At 37.0% G+C, this 23,603-nt stretch overlaps 1 protein-coding gene across 1 annotated transcript in view; it reads right to left on the reverse strand.

The window, feature by feature from the left end:
- Positions 1-3,976: 3,976 nt before the first annotated feature.
- The window catches only part of FANCM (FA complementation group M), a 115,048-nt gene continuing 95,421 nt past the window's right edge, over positions 3,977-23,603 (reverse strand). Inside the window, 6 exon segments of the mRNA XM_020986412.2 lie at positions 3,977-4,569; positions 8,919-9,210; positions 14,298-14,679; positions 18,246-18,815; positions 20,568-20,674; positions 22,315-22,468. Of these exon segments, the coding sequence (XP_020842071.1) occupies positions 4,440-4,569; positions 8,919-9,210; positions 14,298-14,679; positions 18,246-18,815; positions 20,568-20,674; positions 22,315-22,468 (1,635 nt within the window). The 3' untranslated portion in view covers positions 3,977-4,439.

The raw sequence follows: 23,603 nt of genomic DNA on the forward strand, positions 1-23,603 counted from the left end.
AGTAATAATAATAGCTCATAGTGTTTCAGAGGTTTACAAAGGAGAAGGTAGGTAGCACAGTGGATAAAGCACCGGCTTTGGATACAGGACCTGAGTTCAAATCCAGCCTCAGACCCTTGACACTCACTGTGTGACTCTAGGCAAGTCACTTGACCCCAACTGCCTCACACACACAAAAAAGTTCACAAAGCATTTTCCCCATAATAATAGCTAGCATTTAAACAGCAATGTAAAGTCTACAAAATGCTTTACATATGTTGCCTTATTTGATATAACAATCATGTAAGGTAGGGCTATCACTATCCCCTTTTTACACATAGGGAAACTGAAGATGAAGGAGATTGAATAGTCACCCAGATAGTGTCTGAGGGAGGACAGATCTTCCTAAGTAAGGGAGTAGATAAAAGTAAATTCCTCTATCCACTATGCCACTTACCTCCTCTGAGAGAGCTCATACAGATATTATCCCCATCATACAGCTATAGCTCTAAGAGGCTATGGTTCCATGGTTCCACAACTAACTGTTAAATGTCAGTGGTAGCTCCCCTAACCTCAGGTGGAACACTCTTTCCTCTAAGCCACAAAACCTCTCAGACAAATGGAACCAAACTGAAATGGTATTGATAGCGATGTTTCAATTCTTTGGACATCCACTGAAAACAGTTAGTTTCTCTTTCTCATTCAAAAGGTACTAGGCACATGGAGCCAGGCTCCTAATATAAGGGAGAAACTGCATGTAAGAGAATTTTTTATTTTAAAAAAATTAAGACCATCTGAAAGAACAAAACAGCTGCATTAAAAATCCACAAGCAATTCAACTCTCCATCCATGCCCATTCTGATCCGTGGTCGGTTATCCTTCGTTGTCAAAGAGGACCAAAAAGACATCACTGCATTGGAGTAAAGGTAGTGTGTCCGACTGTGGCTGATCAGACCAATGCAAGCTCAGAAGGCGCTACCACAGGGTGGGCACAAATAGTTTATATGAACATTTGTAGTGGAGATGTCTCTAAATTTGCATATCTCATATTTCTTTTGAACTACTGCAATTCTGCCTTGCTCAAAGAGCACAGTGCCTTCTCTGATGGGGGCATGCCATGCTGAACAGTCCCATGCCAGCGTCTCCCATGTCACACAATTGATTCCAAAGCTCTTCCAAGACTGTGGGTCCTTGTATAACTTCTTCTGACCACCATGTGCGTGCCTGCCTTGCATTAGTTATTCCTAAAATAGCCTTTTAGGCAAAAGTACGTTTGGCATTTGGACAACATGGGCAGCTTATCAGAGTTGTGCTCTGCAGTAGAACCTGAATGCTTGGCAGCTTAGCTTGAGAAAGGACCGCAGTGTCTAGTACCTTATCCTGCCAGGTGATCTTCAGAATTTCCTAAGACAATTCATACGGGAGCAATTCAGTTTCCTGGCATGGAGCAGGTATACTGTCCAGGTTTTGCACTCATACAACAATGAGGTCAGCACAAGAGCTGAAGGTAGACCTTCAGTTTGGTAAGCGATCCAATCCTCTCTCCTACACTTTCCATCAGAGCCTCCCAAACACTGAGCTAGCTCTGGCAATGCGGGCATCAACTTCATCATCTATGTGTACATCCCTGGAAAGTATACTGCCAAGGTAAGGGAACTAATCCACAGCATTCAATATTTCTCCATTTGCTGTAATTGATGGTTTCATGTATGGATGGTGTGGCACTGGCTGGTGGAGAACCTATTTTCTTGGTGGTGTTAGGGCAAAATTAGCACAAGTAGCAAAGAATTGATCTGACCCTTACCTTTTAAGCTAAAGGGGTTCCCTGCCTTAAGAAGACAGCAAAATGCTGTGGGAAGATCTTAGGTTCTAGATGGGAAAAGGTCCTCAGAGCAATCTAGAGGAATCACCTTAATCTGTTTTTATGTAAGAGCTATATTGGTTGATTAACCTGTCTGAATTGAATCAAATCAACGAAAGGTCTTCCAACTAAGAGTGAAAAGGCCTTGAACAATTTGATTTCTCTTACTGGCCACTGAATGAACAGGAGCAGTGCTGGATGGGAAGAGTGATTAGTTTAGGAAACTCATCTTCTAGAACATATCATCTCAAGGTACAACAGAGATTCTGATTCTGGTGAGTTAGCAAACAGAGAGAGAACACTCCACCTACCCCACTGAGGAGTCTCTTAGGGGAGGGAGTCGAGGAAGGGAGAGCACTTGAACCTTAGGCTTGGTTTCTTCCTCGTGCTGTTGGGTGGAAGGAGGCCTTGGGAGCCTCTGATCAGTGTCCGAGTGTTCACCCCTCAGCCCACCAGCAGTGACTGGCAATAGTGCCTGAATAAGGAGCCAAGCACAGACTGAATGTGGACTCACAGGTCTATAAAGAGCCCAGCAAAGAAGCTACTTTATGCCTGAGGGAACTTCTTGAGCAGCCCATAAAGGAAAGAAAAGAGCATTTTTTTATTTTTAGCACTTAGGAGATCCAAGTTTCTCCTTTTCATTAGATTATGAGCTTTTTGAGGGCATGGGCTGTCTTTTTCTTATTTGTATCCCCGGCACTTAGCACAGCACAGTGCTTGGTACAAAGTAGGCACTGAAGTCTGACTGACTAAAGTGATTCTCATTTGATAACAAGGCAAGAAGCATACCAAGGCAAGCCACTCATAAGCTTTGGTACTAGAAAACCCCCAACCTCTCAGGGCTACCACTAGCTACCTGACAGGACAGAGTAGCTACGATCCGGGAACCTAACTCATCAGTGTGAGTGTGAGTCAAACAGAGATGAGGAAAATGAGGACAAGAAAAGTTAACTCATTTGCCCAAGGTCAAATGGACAACAAATAATCAAGTTAGGTTTTGAACTGGGTCCTTTAACTATAAAACTACTACCCTTTAGATTGAATCAGAAAACTAAAGCACTAATCTCAGATCTGTCACTAAATCAAGCTATTTGTCAACAGAAAATCACTTCAGTTCTCCGGGCCTGTTTCCTGTACAAAATGAGGGCAGATTGAATGAGCTGGGGCCCTCTCCAGATCTAAAATGCTATGACTTGTTAAATTTACTCACCTTAACTTCCTAGCTCTATACTGGCCAGACTGTGTGCTTTGCATTTTACAGTTGAGAAAACTGAGGCAGAGGTAAAGTGACGGGTCCAAGATCACATATCTAATGAGTGCCTGAGGCCACATTTGAACTCAGGTCTTCATGATTCCAGGTTCAGCACTCTATCCACTTAGCCTCCAGGTATTCAGCTTTTAGAAACTGCAAGAATGGTTGTTTCAGACACATCTCTCAAAAACACTGGAGTTGCATTTTCCTCTTAAACACATAAGGTCCCTGGGGACAATGAGTTTAAATATGAAGAACACATCCGTCAAAGGGTAAATTTGCAGGTCCTAGTTACTGAAAATCCTTTTGTCATGGAGTCCTCGGGAAGTTCCCTTTAGGAGTGAGCTGTCTGCTGAGCTCTGAGGGCCAGTGCCTCGTACAGTTCTGAAGCTACCTTTGCTCACTGTGTATATCTTAGTGCCCATTGTAGACACTGCTGTAAGTTGCTGCTTTTCTGGGGACAGTGCTCCCAATGCCATCGGGCATTCTTTTATCTTCCAATTTTTCCAAGTTGACAGGTTTGTCATCTGGTCACAGGAGAAGGCAGGGACGGTTTGGGAAATGGGAGTAGCGTGTAATCAGCCTGGATAAATAAATCGCAGCCAGGTTGGAAAGGACTTTAAATGCCACATAGAGGAGTTTGTATTTGATGCTGGAAGCAACAGGAAGCTACTAGTGTTTACTGAGGATGAGTAACAAGGTCAGGTCTTTGGCAGGCAACTTAAAATTGCTACTGTCCTGTATACCTATGTAGTTTTAATTGTTTTTTTTTTGGGGGGGAGAAAATCATTGAGAAAGTCCTAATGATTTTTTTTTAAGTATCAATAAAACAACAAAAAAGAATGGAAATTCGGTATTAATATTAGATAGACTGAGCCAAGAACTTCTGTACCAAGTTTATTTTACATTATTTACAAAAATCTCCAGTTGATTATCAAATTGTTGAGTTTTGCAATGAAAATTATCCCTGACAACAGTATAGGGATTGGGGGGACAATTTCCCATTCATGATAATAGTGATAATCTTTCCATTTTTGAAGAAATTTCACAACAATTCTCTTGTTACCTACACTGACACACACTGGAGCAACCTTCATCATTCCTTCTACCTCACAAAAAGATCCTGGTTTTTATATTCAGCCAAATAAAGTGCTTACGAGTACTTAAAAAAACAATCCAGGGGTAACATATATACTTATATTTACCTTAAAAGAGAAACTTTTTTATTTACACAATTTCTTCCAAAAAATGGAAATAATTATTATGTAAGCATATTTGTTTTATGTGAATTCTTTTTCTTTTCATATATTTTATGAGTCCATCCTAAGTTGTTTGCTATGATATATCTTATTTCAGTCTACTGTTTTTAATGATGTCTGGTAACATTTGCACGTCAAACACATAGTGGATATAGTGATAGACCTCCTCAGCTTTCTGATGACTTACTTGTGCATTCAGAGAGATTTCTTCAAGAGAGCTGAAAAATAAATTATACAAAAAGCAATGTTTACAAAAGAACTTTTTTGGGGACAGTATTCAATATGCTTACTTCTCCCATAAAAAATAATAAAACCACAAAAGCCTCTAAAGAAATTATATGTTCTAAAGTATTTATTTGTAAATTATATACATGTAGTACTGTAGTAATATTTTTTACTTATAAAACATGCACATAAAGAAATTTTAAATGATGAGATACAAATGGAACAAGCAATGTTTTAAAAATAAGTACTAATTATTTTTAGTGAGGACAATGTGATTGAATATATACCATTTTAAAAAGAATCTCGATTTAACATTTTGTGATACAGCTTTAGTTCGGTTCAGCTTATTTTAAGACTTGGTTTTAATGGCTATCACAGCTAAACAAGCTCACAAAACTAAGTAGATCCAAATGGAGTATTTCCTTGACTGCATTTACAAAATTATGATATCTATTTTGAAATATGATCCAAATTATTCAAAGGGTTTTTTGCCGAAATTTAGCTAGTCTATTTCTGTCTTCTCTGACGATGCATTAGTGGTTGCATTTTTACATTTTTAGCAAATACATTCAAAACACACTGAATCCTTTTGTTGAGTGCATGGGACAAGTAAAAGTTTCTCATATGAAATGGAAGCTATGCCCCAAAATTTAGTTAGTGTTAGCTGGGCCTAAGTTTCGTTTTCCTGTAAGTCATGTGATCGGGTCATACACCTGTTGCCCACCCCCTCCCTTGTTTTGTAACCACCACCCCAGCCTTATCTTTACCAAATAAGGCAATCTTCTAGCTCCCAAGCTTGTTTCGGGTAAAATATATCTCTTAGTTTCTGGGTAGAATGTAAGGTCTCCTGCCTCAACCAATGAGAATAAAGAGATTGAGGTAAACAAGTGGGGGGAGGGGGTTTCTTAGAGTTGTTTGTCTAGGGGTATATAACTGCTTACTTGCTGCTTGTATCCTGCCTCCCTACTCCAGTCCACCCTAGGTAGGTGATGCCCAATTCTCGAGTGAGACTTGCTAGAATAAAACTTCTGTTTCTACTGAGAGAAACCTCTGAATTTTTATTTGGGTAGGTGGTCTCAATCCCACTCATTGAGGTTTTTAAAAACAGGTTAGAAAATTCTGTTTCCATGTTTTAAATTGAAGATATGAGAATACTTATAAATATTAGGTAGACAGACCAAAAAAAAGCTTAGTTTTTAATTGTCTTGTTAGTCACAAAGCCTTCATACTATCATTAGCTGGTACCTCAAAACATAATATGTAATTGGAACAAAGTTCATCATTAACAAAACTGAGTGTAAATATACATTTTAAATAATATTCTTGATAATTTTTAACGCTTTTGGCCAACTTTTTGTCAGATTTCATGATAACATTATTGTTTTTAACCTGACAATGTGGCTGAAAAAGAGTAAAAGTGTCAGCTCTGCCATTTTCTTATTGTTCTCTTATACCAGGGGTAGGGAACCTGCAGCCTCGAGGACACATGTGGCCCTCTAGGTCCTCAAGTGCAGCCCTTTGACTAAATCCAGACTCCACAGAATAAATCCCCTTAATAAAAGGATTTGTTCTGTAAAACTTGGACTCAGTCAAAAGGCCACACCCAAGGACCTAGAGGGCTACATGTGGCCTGGATCTTAACAGTATTATCTTCAACATTCATGGATTCTATGAAGGAAACTTTTTAAGCCAGTTGTCCATTTAATGAAGGGTTATTTTAATTAAAACTAGGTAATTTGTATACTCACTTAATTAGGAACACATAAACTACAATATGTCACAACATGCTGAAAGTAAATAGCTAGTGAAAGAGTGATTCTCAAACCCCCAAGTCTGTAAAACTCTCTCTTCACTCAGGATACCCTGTATACTCTACGTGACACATCATCTGACATACAGATGCCAGTGTTAATGCTCTGGATTTTTTAGTGGGACCTGTGATTTCAATGATATCAATAGATTGGCACCTGCTATGCAACTTACAGTCTCAGAGAGTTGCTGAGGACTAAGAGGTTAAGTGACTTGCTCTGGCTCACAAAGTCAGGAAAGTATTGCCAGAGGCAACACTAGAACCCAAGTCTTTCTGACTGCACAGTCAATTCTCTATTCACTTCACCATGCTGCTGCTTATGTACTAAATAATATTAAAAATTAATATATTTCTTGTTTTACATAAAAATATTAGTGTAATATCTTCCTGCCCCCCATAAATCATCCTGTGCACCCTGCTCTGGAGGACACTATAAACATTTTACATCATTTGATGAGTTAAGAAAAAATAGGGAGTGTGCCTCTCCATTGCCCCTTTAAATGAAATCATATCTAAGCAAATTCATTTCAACATTTTAAATGGTCTGTTTTAAATTAATCAGGCTCTGCCCCTTCCTCATTCTGTGAAGAGGGTGACAACAGGTGACAACAGCAATATCCATGCGTGATTAGTAAGTTTAGGAGGTAAAGCCATCTAACCCCAAAGAAACAGTATCACTTTAAATGTCCTTCTGACACCTATGTAATTGGTAGGCTCATAAAAGCAGAGTAATTTCTGCACCTCAGACTCTTTGTCACCATAAACAATTACTGGGCCCAGCCACCTTGCGTGTCTAGCCACTGAATCAGTCTACCATTCCAGGTTTGCCTGATTTGCTGGACTAAGGTTATGTGTGGCTTTATTTCCAAGAACAAAAACAAGTCTGAAAGCCAAGGGGGCAGCAGTGAGTTAGACTCTTATGTCTCTCTTTTTATCAGTGAGGAAGCTCACTCTACCAATACAAATACTTGTTCTGCATCTTAAAGTCTTGAAGTTCCCTTAAGTCCTAAGATACTGTCTTGCCCAGGATCAACAGTCAGGACATGAACCTAGTTCTTCCTGATTCCTAGGCCACCGCTCTAATCGATAACACGGCAAGCCGCTCCGTGTCTCCTTAGGTCTCGTGTGTGTGGCCCCGGCAAACTAGGCAGACTAGGTGCTATTAACAATCCAATATTCAGAACACAGATGGGTGTGGCTACATCCCTGCTCCCTGTAATCCCAGAATGAATTGCCAGATTGATTAATCAGAGTTAAGCATCTGAGAGCTTTACTGTTTTTCTAGTAAAAAGATAAAAAATTAATATTACCTTTAGTTTCTATTGTATGGATTTCTACTGTATTGATTCTACAATGTAACTGATTTTATGCTGTACTGATATTTGTGAATGAGTCTATATCTGCCTAAAGCTACCTTTCTACGTCCCCAAGTTGAGCTGAGGGATTTATCTTTCCCTCTGAGCTAGTTTAAAGTTATAATTAATGGGGAAAACTGGTAACTACTATTTGGTGGAAAACAGTTAACTACCTTCAACTTCTGGGAAAATACCAAGACGTTTGGTGTTCTCTTGAAGTCCTAAAGCTAGCTCTAAGAGACAGCTGTCCCCGAACTGTCCTTGCACCAGTAAAGAAAGTCGTGTCTCCCTAACAAACCCTCTTTTTTGGTGCCAGGGAGTCCGTTAACTCAGGCCTACTAACAAGATGTTCGATGTGCAGATGGGTCCCATAAATCAATTAAACCTTCTTCTGTGACAAAGAGGAGTGGTCACTAGCCCCAGAGGGCCCTAGCCTGCTCTACTTGAAATAACCAATCACGTTATCCTTACCCCCTTGACACTGCCACTCCTGTAACCAAGTGCATTGGTTTTCCCACCTAACTTGGTTCTTTGTCCTCTTGTACTTCCCCAAACAATATGAAGGCTAGAAAGCCCCACCTCAAACACAGACTAACTGTGTGACCCTGGGCAAGTCACTTAATCCTGTTTGCCTCAGTTCCTTATCTGTAAAATGAGCTAGAAAAGGAAAAGCCCTACCTTGTGGCTTTTGGCAATTGAGAGAGAGGCCACTGACCCAAATTATTGGTCACTGCTAGCCTAACAAATTGATCATGCTCAGACCACTGTCTCTCAGTTTACCTTACTTTTCAAACTTAATATTAGCAAGTACTAACAATTTGGAATCACGGACATTTTGAACTGAAAGGAAGCTTGATGATCACCTAATCCAACCCTTTCACTTTTACCAAATGATACAACGGAGAAGTAAACCAGTTGAATGATCTCAAACATGGGAGTGGTATTGCTAGAATTAAAATTGGAAGAAATCTTCCCATTCCTGGTCCAGTGTTCTTTCTACAGAATCACAGCGACTGCCAAACTATTTCATATGCCATAATTTCTGTGTTGGGAAGTAATAGGAATATTACAGTGCAAAGTAAGAGATATTTGAAACTTTTACCGACTAATAATTTCTTAGAGAACGCTTTAAATGATCACTGAACAATAAAAAGTCAAAGTAAGATAGCAAACATACCTGTTAGTCATCTTTTTCACAGATGAAAAATGGTGACACATATTTAGAGCTGTTACATAGCTTATGTTGGGAATACTCAGATAGAACTGGAACATGTCACGCTTATTTTCTTTCACAGCTATGGGAACATGAATACCAGCATTCTTTCTCTGTTCTACTAAAGTCAACTCTTTAATCAATTCTGCGGTTTCTTTCTGGCAGGAGCTGAAAAGAATTCGAATTCCAGCACCAATTAAGGCAGACAAAAGGCTATCATAGCTCTTGGTCCTTTGAAATACTTTCAAAGCAGCTCCTAATTTAAAAAAATATATATTAAAACATTAATAACAAAATAAAAGAACAATACACTATTAATATGACTAAAAGTATTAATAGAACACTAATTTATGCCTCAGCATTGAAAGTAGACTAACCTGAGAACGACTGGAAGTTTTAGAAAAATTCCACTTCTAATTTAAAGAGCAAAAAAAGGGAAGAGGTAACGAGGTAGTCATTCAAGAAAACCTAAAAAAAGGTAAGAAATCGACAAGAAGTTGAAAAGAGGGATGATGCCAACAAGGCAGAGCAAAGGCAGGGACTCACCTGAGCTCTCCAAAATTCCCCTCCAAACAACTTTAAAATAATGCCTCAAAACAAACGCTGGAGTGGCAAAACCAACAAAAGGTCGGGGTAAAACTATTTTCCAGCCCAAGAAAACTTAGAAGGTCAGCAGGAAAGTCTGTCTCACTGGGGTTAGAGTGGAGTGCAGTGCAGCACAGGCCACACCCTGATAAGTGAGCAGCTGGCACTGGGGGTATGTGTATCAGCTGCTACTTTGCTATCAGCCCAAAGATGGTAAGGGGGTCAGACAACTGGACAGAAGGAGATTACAGGGGACCTTTTTCTGGCACTGAGTGCAGGACTCTTTTGTAGGAGTCTGGAGTGCAGTTCTAGGGCAAAAAGGAGCGGGAGCAGGGAGCAGGGACCTTGTTCACATTTCCAGGGTTGAAAAGAGTGCTTGTGGTCGCTCACAAACCAGAGCGTAGGTCAGGAGAACAGTAACCACCACACTCTCCTTAGACCATATCACCTGAGAAGAACTGAAAACTTACAAATCTCCAGGACTACTTTTGAAAACAGGAGCACAAAAACCCCTGAAACTGAAGACAGTATTCCTTCCACCCCAGCAGCAGAGCCTAACTTTAATATAAAGTTAAAAGTCAAGAAATAGGCTGGGAAAATAAGAACCTGACCATAGAAAGTTACTATAGTAACAGAGAAGTTCAAGACACAAACCTACAAGAAGAAAACTAAATCAAAACACTTATATGCAAATTCTCAAAGAAAAATGTGAACTGGTCAAAGGTCCAAAAAGAATTCTTGGAAGTGCTCAAAAAGATTTTTAAAAATCAAATAAGAGAAGAAGGATAAAAATTAGAAAAAGAAGCAGAACCAGCCAAATGGAAAGAGGTATAAAAAGTACACCTAAAAGAACTCTTTAAAAAGTAAAATTGGCCAATTGAAAAAGGAGGTAAAAAAGCTCACTGAAGAAAATAATTCGGGGCAGCTAGGTGGCACAGTGGATAAAGCAATGGCCCTGAAGTCAGGAGGACCTGAGTTCAAATCCAGCCTCAGACCAAACACTTGACACTTACTAGCTGTGTGACCCTGGCCAAGTCACTTAACCCCCACTGCCTTAAAAAAAAAATCCAAAAAAAAAATAATAATTCCTTGAAAATTAGAATTGGGAAAATGGAAGCTAATGACTCCATGAGACATCAAAAAACAATAAAATCAAAAGAATGAAAAAGCCATGAAATTATCAAGGAAAATTGTTCTGATGTCTTAGAACTGGAGGGTAAAATAGAAACTGAAAGAACCTACTGATCACCTCTTAAAAGAGATCCCAAAACGAAAACTCCCAGGAATATTACAGCCATATTCTAGAGCTCTCAGGTCAAGGAGAAAATACTGCAGGCAGCCAGAAACAATTCAAGTATCATGGCATCACAATCAGGATAACACAGTGGCATACAGGTGATAGACTAGAGAGAGGTATAAAATGAGGCATAGCTATTTAGACACCACAAATGTGTGCATTTATTTTGTTTGTCTATACTTGCTATGAGAGATTTTATTTGTAATGCCAAAAAAAAAGTATTAATAAAACATTTAAATGTTTTTTGTTTTTTGGCATGGAAATTATATTTGTAAAGTTCATATAACAATTAAAAATTTTAAAAAATAAAAATAAGTAAATCCTATGACTCTTCCCTCCCTCTAAATGAGTTTAAGAGTATCAGGAAGACTGACTGAGGTTGGCAGAGGCCCAGCAAATGTACCACATCAGAGAAAAAAAAGCAAGGAACTTTTAAACTCTTGTTTCTTCATTAATCTCTCTAGACAATTTTTTCACCAGGCATTATCTATCCCAATGAAATAAAAGGTCCAGAACCAGGCAAATGAAAAGCCCCAAACTCATGCCTCTATTTTACTAGATGATGGGTTAATATAGGTCTCACAGCACCAGGACAAAAAAAGTGAACAATGGATAAAGTTAAGTGAAAAAAAATCTCCTGGAGGACAAGTAATTGTATTATTTAATTTTTCTCATCAGGAAAGGAAGACAAAGGGAAGTAGAGCTAAAACTTGTTTTGGTAGAGTTAGATGATCTACAGAAGAGATTCGCAGAAGTGAAGATACTGGGCAAATGCAGATGCAGGTCTTACCTATACCAAAATATTCAAAACACCTCTTTTTGTGGCAGTAAGGATTTGTAAGTAAAGTAGATGCCTAGGGGAATAACTAAACAGACTCTGACACATAAAAATAACGGATTACTCTGCTATAAGAAACAACATGAAGAGTATAGAACTATACTACAAGAGTTCCATGAACTGATACAGAATAAAGGATGCAGAACCAGGAAAAGAATATATACAATGATTACAAGGTAAACACAAATAACAATAAAACAAAACTAAATGCTTCCTATAGTGACCAAAAGAAGAAAAGAAAATAAATGCACCTCCCTTGCCATGTTGCAGTGGTAGGGAATTACGGAAGTAGAATATGACATATACTGTCTGATGTGAATGATTTGTTCATTCTTTTTTTTCTTTTTTAATCTTTGTTACATAGGACAGACTGATGGAGTAGGGAAGAATATATTCAGAAATGTTCATGTGATAACAACAAAAGGCTTCAATAAAAATAAAATTACTCCCCTTCCAAAAAAAAATGGGGAAAGACTTTCCCACCTATCAAGCTTGTAGATATCCTGAGCATGTCTGTATGGTAGCTAGGAAGGAGAACTGTGAGGAAGATCTAAAAGTTCTGAACATCCTCAGACTTGGGGTCAAATCATAGAGACTTTTAATGGCAATTTAGCAATCTTGGTTCATTTGCTCCTACCCAGAAAAATGGAAAGTTGGGAAATTAATTCGGGTTCACCATGCTAAGAGATTCTGGCAATTAGGTGGTACAATGGCGGAATTAGAATCAGGAAGATCTGAGCTCAAAATCTCAGATACTTACTAGCTGTGTGACCCTGGGCAATCTATTCTGTTTGCCTCAATTTCTTCATCTCAATCTTCTCGATCTCAATCATCTCAATCAATCTTCATCCAGGGTTATTGAAGATACAATGAGGTAACATTTGTAAATCATATATACTTTTAAAAAAATATACTCTATTTTTTCCTCAATTACATGTAAAAACAATTTTTAACATTTTTTAAAAGTTCTGATTTCCCAATTCTATCCCTCCCTCCCTGAGACAGTATGCAATCTGATATAGGTTATACATGTACCATAATGTAAAATATATTTACATATTAGTCATCTTGTGGAAGGAAGGAAGGAAGGAAGGAAGGAAGGAAGGAAGGAAGGAAGGAAGGAAGGAAGGAAGGAAGAGTATGCTTCAGTCTACATTCTAATGCCAACAGATCCTTCTCTGGAAGTAGGGAGCATTTTTCATCGTGAGTCCTTTGGGATTGTCTTGGATAACTGCATTGCTCAAAATAGCTTAAGTCATTCATAGCTGATCATCATACAATATTACTGTTGCTGTGTACAATGTTCTCTTGGTTCTGTTCACTTCACCTTGTATTAGTTCATGTAAGTCTTTCCAGGTTTTTATGAAATCATCCTGCTCATCATTTCTTTTTTTTAAAGGCAATTGGGATTAAGTGATTTGCCCAGGGTCACACAGCTAGTAAGTGGCAAGTGTTTGGTCTGAGGCTGGATTTGAACTCAAGTCCTCCTGACTTCAGGGCCAGTGCTCCATCCACTGCGCCACCTAGCTGCCCCGTTCATTATTTCTTATACCACAATAATATTCCATCACAACCTGTTCAGCCATTCCCCAACTGATAGTCACACCTCAATTTCTGATTCTTTGCAACCACAAAAAGAGCTGCTATAAATATTTTTGCACAAATAGGTCATCTTCCCTTGTTTTAATCTCTTTCGGATACAGACCTAGTAGTAAGTAGTGATACTGTTGGGTCAGAGGGTATGCACAGTTGTATTGCCCTTTAGACATACTTCCAAATTGCTCTCCAGAATGGCTGGATCAGTTCACAACTCCACAAACAGTGCATTAATGTCCCAGCTTTCCCACATTCTGTCCAACGTTAATTATTTTCCTTTTCTGTCATATCAGCCAATCGGATAAGCATGAGGTAGTACCTTAGAGATGTTTTAATTTGCATTTTTCTAATCAATTAAATCATATAAACCTTAAAGGTTTATGTTAGCTATCATTAAATAGCATTGAAACAATGAAATTTAGTAGAGACATAAATTAATATTAATGCAATGAAAATAACAACCACAGTCCTGAAGAAGTACAGTGTCCTTCCATTCTCTGCCTAACTATACCATCACTCCATATACATGCGCAAACACCCTCTCCACATCTCTAACACATGGGAGAAGGAGTAAAGAGGGAGTTGTGAGGAGCCACGAGCTGCGAATATGTATGGAGTTAATTTATAAGTCTGGTTAACTTGAGAACTTGATATACATATATTCACACATACAAACACACACAAAATGTGTGTATGTGTGTGTATGCATGTATATATAATCTGTATGTATATATGCATGTGTATATATATATATGTGTATGTATATATGTATGTGTATATATGTATGTGTATATAGATACAGATATGAGGGCAGGGAGGCAATTAGGTGATTTGTGATTTGCCCAGATTCACACAGCTATTAAGCGCCTGAGGCCAGATTTAAACCCAGATCCTCCTGACTCCAGGACCAGTGCCCTCTCCAGTGCACCACTTAGCAGCCCCAGACTGGCTATATTCTGAAGGCAAAGGAATGGTTTTGCCTTTTTTTTTTAAGGTAAGCATGGAAAAACATCATTTAAATACAAACCTGTTTTTTCTCTGTCTTTTTCCACAATCACACATATTCTTTCAAACATATTCTGTAAATACTGAATCTTCTCAACAAGTTTACATCTATTCATATTGTTCAACATCTCTGATTGAGACTTCCTTTCCACTGCCATTCGGTTGCTAACAATGTAATCACAGCCACTGAGTGGGCAAACTTCTACTTCTAATCCATGAATGGTTCTCAAAGAGGAAATTACTTCTGAACCAGAGGAGATTTCCCGGCTATCCACAAGAATACAGGCTCTTTGCCTTTTCTCTGGAAGTCCAAGTGAAGTAGGTGTCAGATCCAAATTTTCAGTTGAACTGGAACCACATAACACTAAAGGTTTTGAATTAACATCCTTCAGATCACAATTAAGCTGGGGGGAAAAAAAGAAAACATGCATAAAGAACATTCAGGTAGAAAAATCCACAATTCTCTTCCTACATATATAAGCTTTTTAAAGCTATCAATTAAAATGGAAAATGGTTAGAGAATAGCTACAAAGATAGAAACTCACAAAACGAAAGCAATTTAGGATTATGACTAGAAAGATACAAATGGTGTCATACAAATGTAATGGAATATTATTGTTCCATAAGAAATTATTAAATGGACAATTTCAGAGGTGATAAACTTAAAAATAAAGGAGAGTTGTTTTTTTTTAATTTTTTATCTTACAAATTTTGTAGTATACTTTATGTTCTCTTTTAGTTGCAATCACCTGTTTTTACATGATTTGGTATTAAGTTAGCAAGATTTTAATATATAATTTTTAATTCATCATGAAACTACACTTGTATTACATTGGCTATTAAGCATATATTCAGTGAATAGTCTGTTTTTTTCCTCCAAGTTTAGCCTTGAACATAGTTCATAGCATTTCAGGCACGGGTGACATATCTTGTCAAAAGCTTTTTCTGAAATCTGTTGATACAGTCATATAGTTTTTGTTGTTTTTGTTATTAATAGGTAGATGAAAAATTAATGGTTAATAATATATTGATAGTTTTCCTAATTGCATTCCTAATGTAAATCTAATCTGGTTATCATGTATAATCTTTGTTATACATGGCTGTGGTCCCCTTACTAATATTTTATCTAACTTTTTTGCATCAATGTTCATTAGGTATACAGTCTATAGTTTTCTGTTTTGCTTCTCTTTGGTTTAGGTATCAAGTAGAAATACACCGCGGGAAATTATCTCATTTAATCTGAGTGTACAAGCAGAAGACAAGTGAGGGATAAGGGAAGAGGTGATACCTGGAGCATCACTCTCATCTGAACTGTTCAAAAGAGGGAAGAATACTAAAACATACACACATGGTTGGGTACAAAAATACACGTTACTAAATGAAAAATAAAGCAGGAGAGAAAGTGGAGGAGGGAGAGGAAGGAGCAAGAAGAAAGACAGATCAAGGGAAGATCAATAGTAAGCAAAACAAACTAACTGGGAAGATGAATCTCAAAATGCTCCTCTTACCACCCACCCACCTCTCCATAGAGGGGTAAGTGGGGAAGCAAAGGCAAGGAAAAGTATGAGAGAACAGGACAGGGGAAATTACACAATTATCTATTATAACTGTGAATGTGAATGGGATGAATTCACTCAAAACAGAAGAGGATAACAGAATGGGTTAGAAAGCAGAATACACTAACATGCTGTTTACAAGAAATACCCTTGAAAAAAATAGAAAGAATTAAAGTAAGAAGTGGTGACCATACCAGGAATGCAGCGTTGTTTGATATTAGTAAAACCATAATCATAACTGACCATACTAATAACAACAAAAATAATTATACTAAAAGATGCAAAAGAGAGTCTGAACAAGATTTAATACCCATTCCTCTGAAAAAAAAACCAAACCCAGAAAGCAAAGGAATTGATTGTTCCTTAATATGACAATTAATATCCATCTAAAACTAAGAGCCAGCATTATTTATAATTAGGATTAACTAGAAGCCTTTCCAAAAAGATCAAGAATAAAGCAAAGATATCCATCATCACCACTATTATCTGAAATAGTATTGGACTGTTAGCTATAGAAATAAGACACAAAGAAATTGAGATAATAATTATAGGCAAAGAAGAGACAACATTATCACCTTTTGGAGATGCTATGATAATTTACAAAGATTCAACTTAAAAACTAATGAAATAATTAACAACTTCATCAAAGTTGCAAGATATAAAATAAATCCACACAATTCATCAGTACTTCTGTACATTAACAACAAAACAAAGCAGAAAAAAATAAAAAGACAAATTCCATTTAAAATTTAAGTCTTTTGCCACATAATAGCCTGTAAACTTTTTTGCAGTTCAAAAAATTTTCACGGCAACTCCCCATCTTATTGTAAAGTACAGTAAAGATTCTACTACTTGCACATCTTGTTTTTATAAAATTAACCACATCGAGAACATTCTATAAGAACAATCATTTTAATAAGTTTCTGTTACGTGACTGGCATTGTGATAAATATGAAAGATACAAGGAAAAGCAAAAAAACAGTACTTGCTTTCAAGGAGCTCATACAGAACTAAATATAGAGAATATAGTCTAATAGAGAATTAAATTCAATTAATATTTATTGTCTACTATGTGCAGGTTCTGTGTTAAACACTGGGGACACAAAAGAGAGAAAAACAGTTCCTCAAGGAGCTTACAATCTAATGTCTAAAGACAACATGCTAATAAATATATACAAAGAAAACTATATATGCAAGATAAATAGGAAATAATTAAAAGAGGGGAAGAACTGGAATTAAAAATATAGTTGGGATATAAAGGAAGCCAGGGAGATCAGCAGTCCCAGTGAAGGAGGGACAGCTTTCCAGGTGTGGAAGACAGGCAGAGAAAATGCCCATAGCCGAGAGATGGAGTGTACTGTTTCTGGAGAAGACAACTTGCAAACAGCTATGCAGAAACAAGTAATATACAGGACAAATTGGAGATGATATCAGAGAGAAGGCATTATACATTAAGGCAGACAAGGCAAGACTTCTTGCAGAAGTTGGGATTTTATCTGAGAACTGAAGAAAGTCAGGAAAGCAGGAACTGGAGACAAGGAGGGAGAACACTCCAAGCATAGGGGAGGGCCAGTGAAAATGCACAGTAAGAAGATGGAGTGGCTCATGTCAGGGACAGCAAAGAGACTAGTGTCACTAGAGTGTAGAATAAGGAGTACAAAGTATAACTGGAAAGGGACAGGTGAGAAAGGGGACAAGTTATGAAGGACTATAAAAGTCAGAGGAAGGAAGGAAGCCTAGGATAGAGTCTGGGGGACCAGGTATCTCAAGACCTTATTCTTCTCAGAAGCACTAAAATTGGCATAGAAATATATTAAATTCAACATGGAATCAGGAACTAGGAAACAGATTGGGGGGAGGGCTAGAAAAAAATGTAAAAGAGGCAGAGGAGAGTTATGGAGGGAACTTTCGTAACAAAACATGATTCAAATTTGGAGGAGTGACAATTAGAAGAACAGAAAGTGTTGGGGATTGGCACTGATAAAGAGAGAAGGGGCAGAGGAATAGGAACAGACCCCTTTAATTATAAATTTGATTCCTTCTCTTTCTCTTTCTTTTATACAAAGAAGGGTAGACCCCCTTTCTTGTATAAAGTATAATGGTGAATTATACACATTATATATGAGTCATACAAATATTATAAGTGTAAGAGGGGGATGGAATGCCTCACAAAACGGAGGAGGGCAACCGAAAGAAGCAAAATCCAACAATGTTGTTCACAAGGTGCACACCTGGAACATAGAGCTAAACATCCCATATTAATGACTGCTATAGTTCAATATAACACTTGCAAGTTCCACACGCATGTCTGAAGAGTTGTGTTAATTTTCACTTGGACTTAAAGAATTCCTGTGACATATAACAAAAACATGCTAAAATTTATGAGAACATGATGGATTTTTATTGGTTCATACCTTGGGCCGGGCTGTCAAATTTTTGCAGTCTTTCAGCAAACCAGCATTCAACAAAGATCTAGTTTTATAATTACACTGGGGTTTTGTGTCTAGAGCTTTAGAAACTGTGCACGGGATATTAAGTGGCTCCTTCTGTCCCTCCTTGACTGAGTTATTAACCATTTCTGGTTCAGCAAGTACTTCGTCTCTCTTGAAAGACCTAGAAAGTAATGGTTTTTGGAGACAATCATCTTGTTCTTCTGTTTTGCTATGAATGCTTATGTCACCAATTACATTATCAAATTCTGTTTTATCATTAACATTAACAATGTTTTCTTCTTCACTTGAATCATCAGGTATAATAATTCTGGATACTTTCGTTTTTTTAAATGCAAAATTATTCTGCGCCCTAATCCGCTTTAATTTTGCTGAACGTCGTGTATGGTATTTCTTCCTTCCATCAGCAAAGCCGTCTTCATTTAATAAGTTGAAATCAACACATACTTCTTCACTTGAATCACTGACAGGATGTTCTTCCTCATCACCAACACAGAAACTGTCTCCAAAATAAGTTTCATCTTGTTCAGGAATCTAAGGAAAAAAATTTCAAAATAAACAGAACAGAATTTGAAATTTCTTACTGTAGTCCAAGTATTTGCTTATCATCTACTATATTTATTGCATGACTATTATTAGACAACTCATAAAACTACACAGCTAGGTGGCACAGTGGATAGAGCACCGGCCTTGGATTCAGGAGGACCTGAGTTCAAATCTGGCCTCAGACATATAATACTGACTAGCTGTGTGACCCTGGGCAAGTCACTTAACCCTGACTGCCTCAGCCAAAAAAAAAAAAAGTATCATGCATGTACACACACACACACACACACACACACACACACAAATACATAAATGTATATATTTCTATGTAACATATAATATGTATAATACATATAACATATGTATATGTGTGTATATAAATATATATGTAAAAAATGCTCTCACATATTTACATATATGTGAAATTTGATCTAATGAAGGTATAAGGTAATTGATAAAAATTTTGAAGAGTATCACTTCATATATTGACTTAGTTAATACAGAAGAGTTAGTACCTAGACTAATTTCACCTCATTTGCATATTTAAATGATACTGTGTTTTTTTTTTAAGAAGAGAAATTTTTTACAAAGTAACCTATAAATATCAACCATAATACAGGTATTTTTTGTCATTTTAAAGGTAAGAAAAAATTAATACTTTCACAAAGTGGGTAATAAACCACAGTATTTCACAACACACCATGGAATAACATGGTCCCAAAATTATTGATGATGAATACCAAAGTATTAGTCATTTTTAATTACGAAGTGGGCTTTGGGTAAGCACTAGTATACAAGAAGTTACCTATCACCAGCTTAACACCAAGTGTCAAGAGAGTAAGCCTTACTCTTTTCATTATGAAAGAAAATTAAACTATAACTAATATAGTTATATTTTATCCTACCCTGCATATTGGATTTGGAGTTAAGGAGTGTGGTTTCTAATTCCGGCTTAGCTACTTACTACCTGTACAATTCTATTTCACTATGACACCCTGGGCCTAAGCTTTCTTAAATCTTTAAAACAAGGTGGTGAAGTAAATGATCTCTAGCATCCCTTCCAGCTGTAATCCTATAATCCTAACGACATCAGTATAGATGTAATATGGCACTTTAAGAATGCTTATTTAAGTATCTGGAAAGAAAAAGTATTGGATGATTCTTACCAATAATCACTAATTATTCCCAGGAAATAGTTTGGTCCTTCAGTAAACAAACATGTATTACAGTATGCTTAGCCCTATGAAAAATGCTACTTTTAACTTAGTGTATGGTCCTATGGAAAGGTTATATGTAAGCAAGAGATATTTTCAAAACAAAAATTCAGACAAGATAGGAAAGTCTTAAAAACCATAAGTAAAAATTATAGTTAAGTACATGTCACATGGCTATAGTCAATAACAATTTGGGGTTAAAAGGGTCCATGAAAATTCATCTAGCTAATTCCCCATCCTCTAGATATCACAGCTAAGGGGCAGCTAGGCGGTGTAGTGGATAGAGCACCGACCCTGCAGTCAGGAGGACCTGAGTTCAAATCAGGTCTCAGACACATAACACTTACTAGGTGTGGGACCCTGGGCAAGTCACTTAACCCCATTGCCTAGCCAAAAAAAAAATAGATATCACAGCTAAAATTTACCAGATTTTATTTTAAATAGCTACCAAAGAGACTGCAAAACCTTTTTCAGTAACCATTCAACCACATTAACAGGAAAATCCTTACATGTTGAAAATTCATACCTGTGAGAAAATATTCATGGAATCATATTTCTTGTGCACCATTTTATACATATTGCCTACCAATGGACTGCGAACAGATTGCAGATAAACACTTTTCATCTCAGAATCTACATGAAGAGAATTTAATTTTTAAAATATACATTAAAATAATAACCACAAAGATTAGTTAACTATAAACTAATCTAAGTTTAAATAAATCGTGTTCCTTGGGAAATGTTAACCACCTATTTTGAAGGACCAGGAAGTACCCTTGAAAAGCAATCTTTTAAAAGCTTAAAGGCTAAAATATGAATGAACTGACATCTGAGTTGATTAAATAAATATTTCTAAATGCTTACTACATGCAAGGCATTTTACAAAATCCATAAAGATATAATTAGGAGAATGATAAAAAGTAGAATGTAAGAAGATAAGGGGAACAGATATAAAAGATGAGTAAAGTAATTTAATTTCAGCTTAAAGGTGAGAGAATGATCCAAAACAATTTCAGGGAGGAGGCAGCACATCAGGAAGACCTTCTAAGAAAAAGAAGCTTTTTAAAATATACATGAAGAGGGGAATGTTTTCCAGGCATAAGAGAAAGTTTCTGAAAATTATTAATTTATGGAGAGTCAGGAAAGGATAGGAAGGATTTAAGACCCAGACAATAATTCAGTCTGTCTTTTACATGTCTGAAAAGAGTAAAGATAGGATGGAACCAGACTACAGAGGGTCTTAAATTCTAAGCTTTGTCAAGTGAAGAGAACAGATGAATTACTAGGCTGTGAATTCTGCTTCTGAGGAGTCAGACTGTCCTTAGTTCCTGATTCCTTCCTGAATTGTACTTTGGGGAAGACTATCATGGGAGGATGTTACCTTGAGGTACTGATTAAACTCCAAGGAAGTGTCAGAGATTTCCTTGGGAGATCAGGTCTAAGAAAACTAACTTTTAATTCTTTACTGAGCCCCAAGAGGTTATATAAAATCCTCTCTGCCACAGAGGGCTTTGGGTCCATTTAGCACCAGGGCACCATCCTGCATGTTGCCTTGTACTTTCGATAATGGGTAGGTTGTATAAACTACAGCAGGTCAAACGAAGCCAGGGCTATTTGTGCCACATAATTTTTAGAAGGAATAGACCACACAAGGGCTGTAGATTTCCCTCTTATCTGAGTTATTCTTCACCTCATAACTGTATCTCTCCCACTGGGTCATTTTCAGCACCCAGTAATTTGAACCCAAGGACTGATCCACTTATCCATTACATTGACACACCAAGAGAAGGAGCTTGTACTTTATCCTAATAGCAAAGGGGAGAAAGTGAAGTTTTTTGACCGGGGAAGTGATATGGTCAGATCTATGCTTTGGGAAGATTATTTTTGTGACTGGATAAAGTAAGAGATGGAGAAGGCAAAAAAAAAAAAAGGAGGCAGGGAAGCCAGTAAAGATCCTACTACAATTGACAACACAGAGGTAATTAGACTTTTATTAGAGTGGTGGCAGTTGAGAAGAAGGCATGAATGCAAGAGACAGATTAGACAAAACTGTTCATGAATTCAATGTACAATGCAGAATTCAACCCCTTTGAGTGACGTTAGTTTAATAAGAATCGAAAAAATGATTTAACACTATACTAATTTATAATAATCTTTCCATAACCGTTGCCTATATAGCATAGCTTCTAATGCAAACCAAATAAAAACTAAAGCATAAGCAAAGGCAAAAGGATTTTTAAAACAAGAAGAATAACAATGACAATGGCATTTACCATTCAGAACCTGTGAGAGTTGAGTCTCATCATTTAGGAAGCCAACTAGTAAGGAATCTTGTTCATTTTCTGATTTTTCACTTTCATCAGATGAAATACTTTCTGCATCTTGTGAAATCTCTGCCTCTTCATCTAAAAACTGCCTGCCTTCATGCTAAGAAAAATAAAGGGACAGCTTAAAATAAACATTCATTTTTGTTGAAGACCTGGAAGAAACCAGTACCAAAGCAATGACAACAGTCTACAAGAAAAAACAACAATAAAAACCCAGGAAATGACACTGAGAAATACATCTAGAATACCTAATTTAATCTGGCCTTCTTAAAGAATCACATTCAAATCATCTGAGTTGGTTCACACCAGTAAATTGTATATTTCTAATTAATCCTTGAACATCTTGAAATTTCCAATCATTTTATGGTGGGAGATAAAACAGTTCTATAAAGTGGGACAGCAAAGAATACTGATAGAGGAAACTCCCAGCTAGTAATTGGTCAGCTAAAGAGAGTTCTTTCCTGATGTTCTGAACCATACCAGTAATTATGAAATATTAATATACATTGTTTTAATGCCATGCACACAAACTATAACTTAGGAAATTTTTTATTTCCATGCAGAACGTGTCTTACTTTGACAATTTCTCATGCAGTATTACAAAACAGCACAAAACCAAAGAAGAGTATTTCAGTCCCAAGAAACAGCCATTACCATTGAAACACAAATTTAGTATCTTTAGCTTTTTATAAAATCTGAAACTTTGGCTGAAATAACTTTTTAAATGTTTTGAAGGTTTTTTTTCCTTCTAGATACAATTTAATGAGGTTGTTTCATGTTGTTTTACTAAAATAAATTTGAAAGCGGGAAAATCTTTCATGAAAATGGCAGTCTCAAAGTGAATTAATATGGATATAAATCCTATTATAGGAAAATACAGGTCTTAACTAGAAATTTACTTCATTAAAAACAGGGAAAATCCATTCCTAATTATAGTTCTACGTTTCAAGGATACATGCAGATAAAGATCATCGTGAAGAGGCAGGAGAACAAGGGCCACAACTACAGTGTATGGAACTGAGAATGTTTTCCACAATGTAAAATAAATATTTATCGTATTTCGAAATGTAAAAGCCATTCTTAGCTCCCTGGTCACTTCATGGTGGGAGGCTAGATTTTGCCTCTGGGCTGCAGTCTGCCAACCCCTGCTCTATACACTAAGTTTCCACATCTGTAAAATTGAGACAATAATATTTCCATTACCTATCTCACAATGTTCCTTATAATCTTTAGAA

The sequence above is a fragment of the Phascolarctos cinereus genome, unplaced genomic scaffold (assembly GCF_003287225.1).
Source record: "Phascolarctos cinereus isolate Bilbo 61053 unplaced genomic scaffold, phaCin_HiC Scaffold_3;HRSCAF=262, whole genome shotgun sequence".
In the NCBI taxonomy this organism is placed as follows: Eukaryota; Metazoa; Chordata; class Mammalia; order Diprotodontia; family Phascolarctidae; genus Phascolarctos; species Phascolarctos cinereus.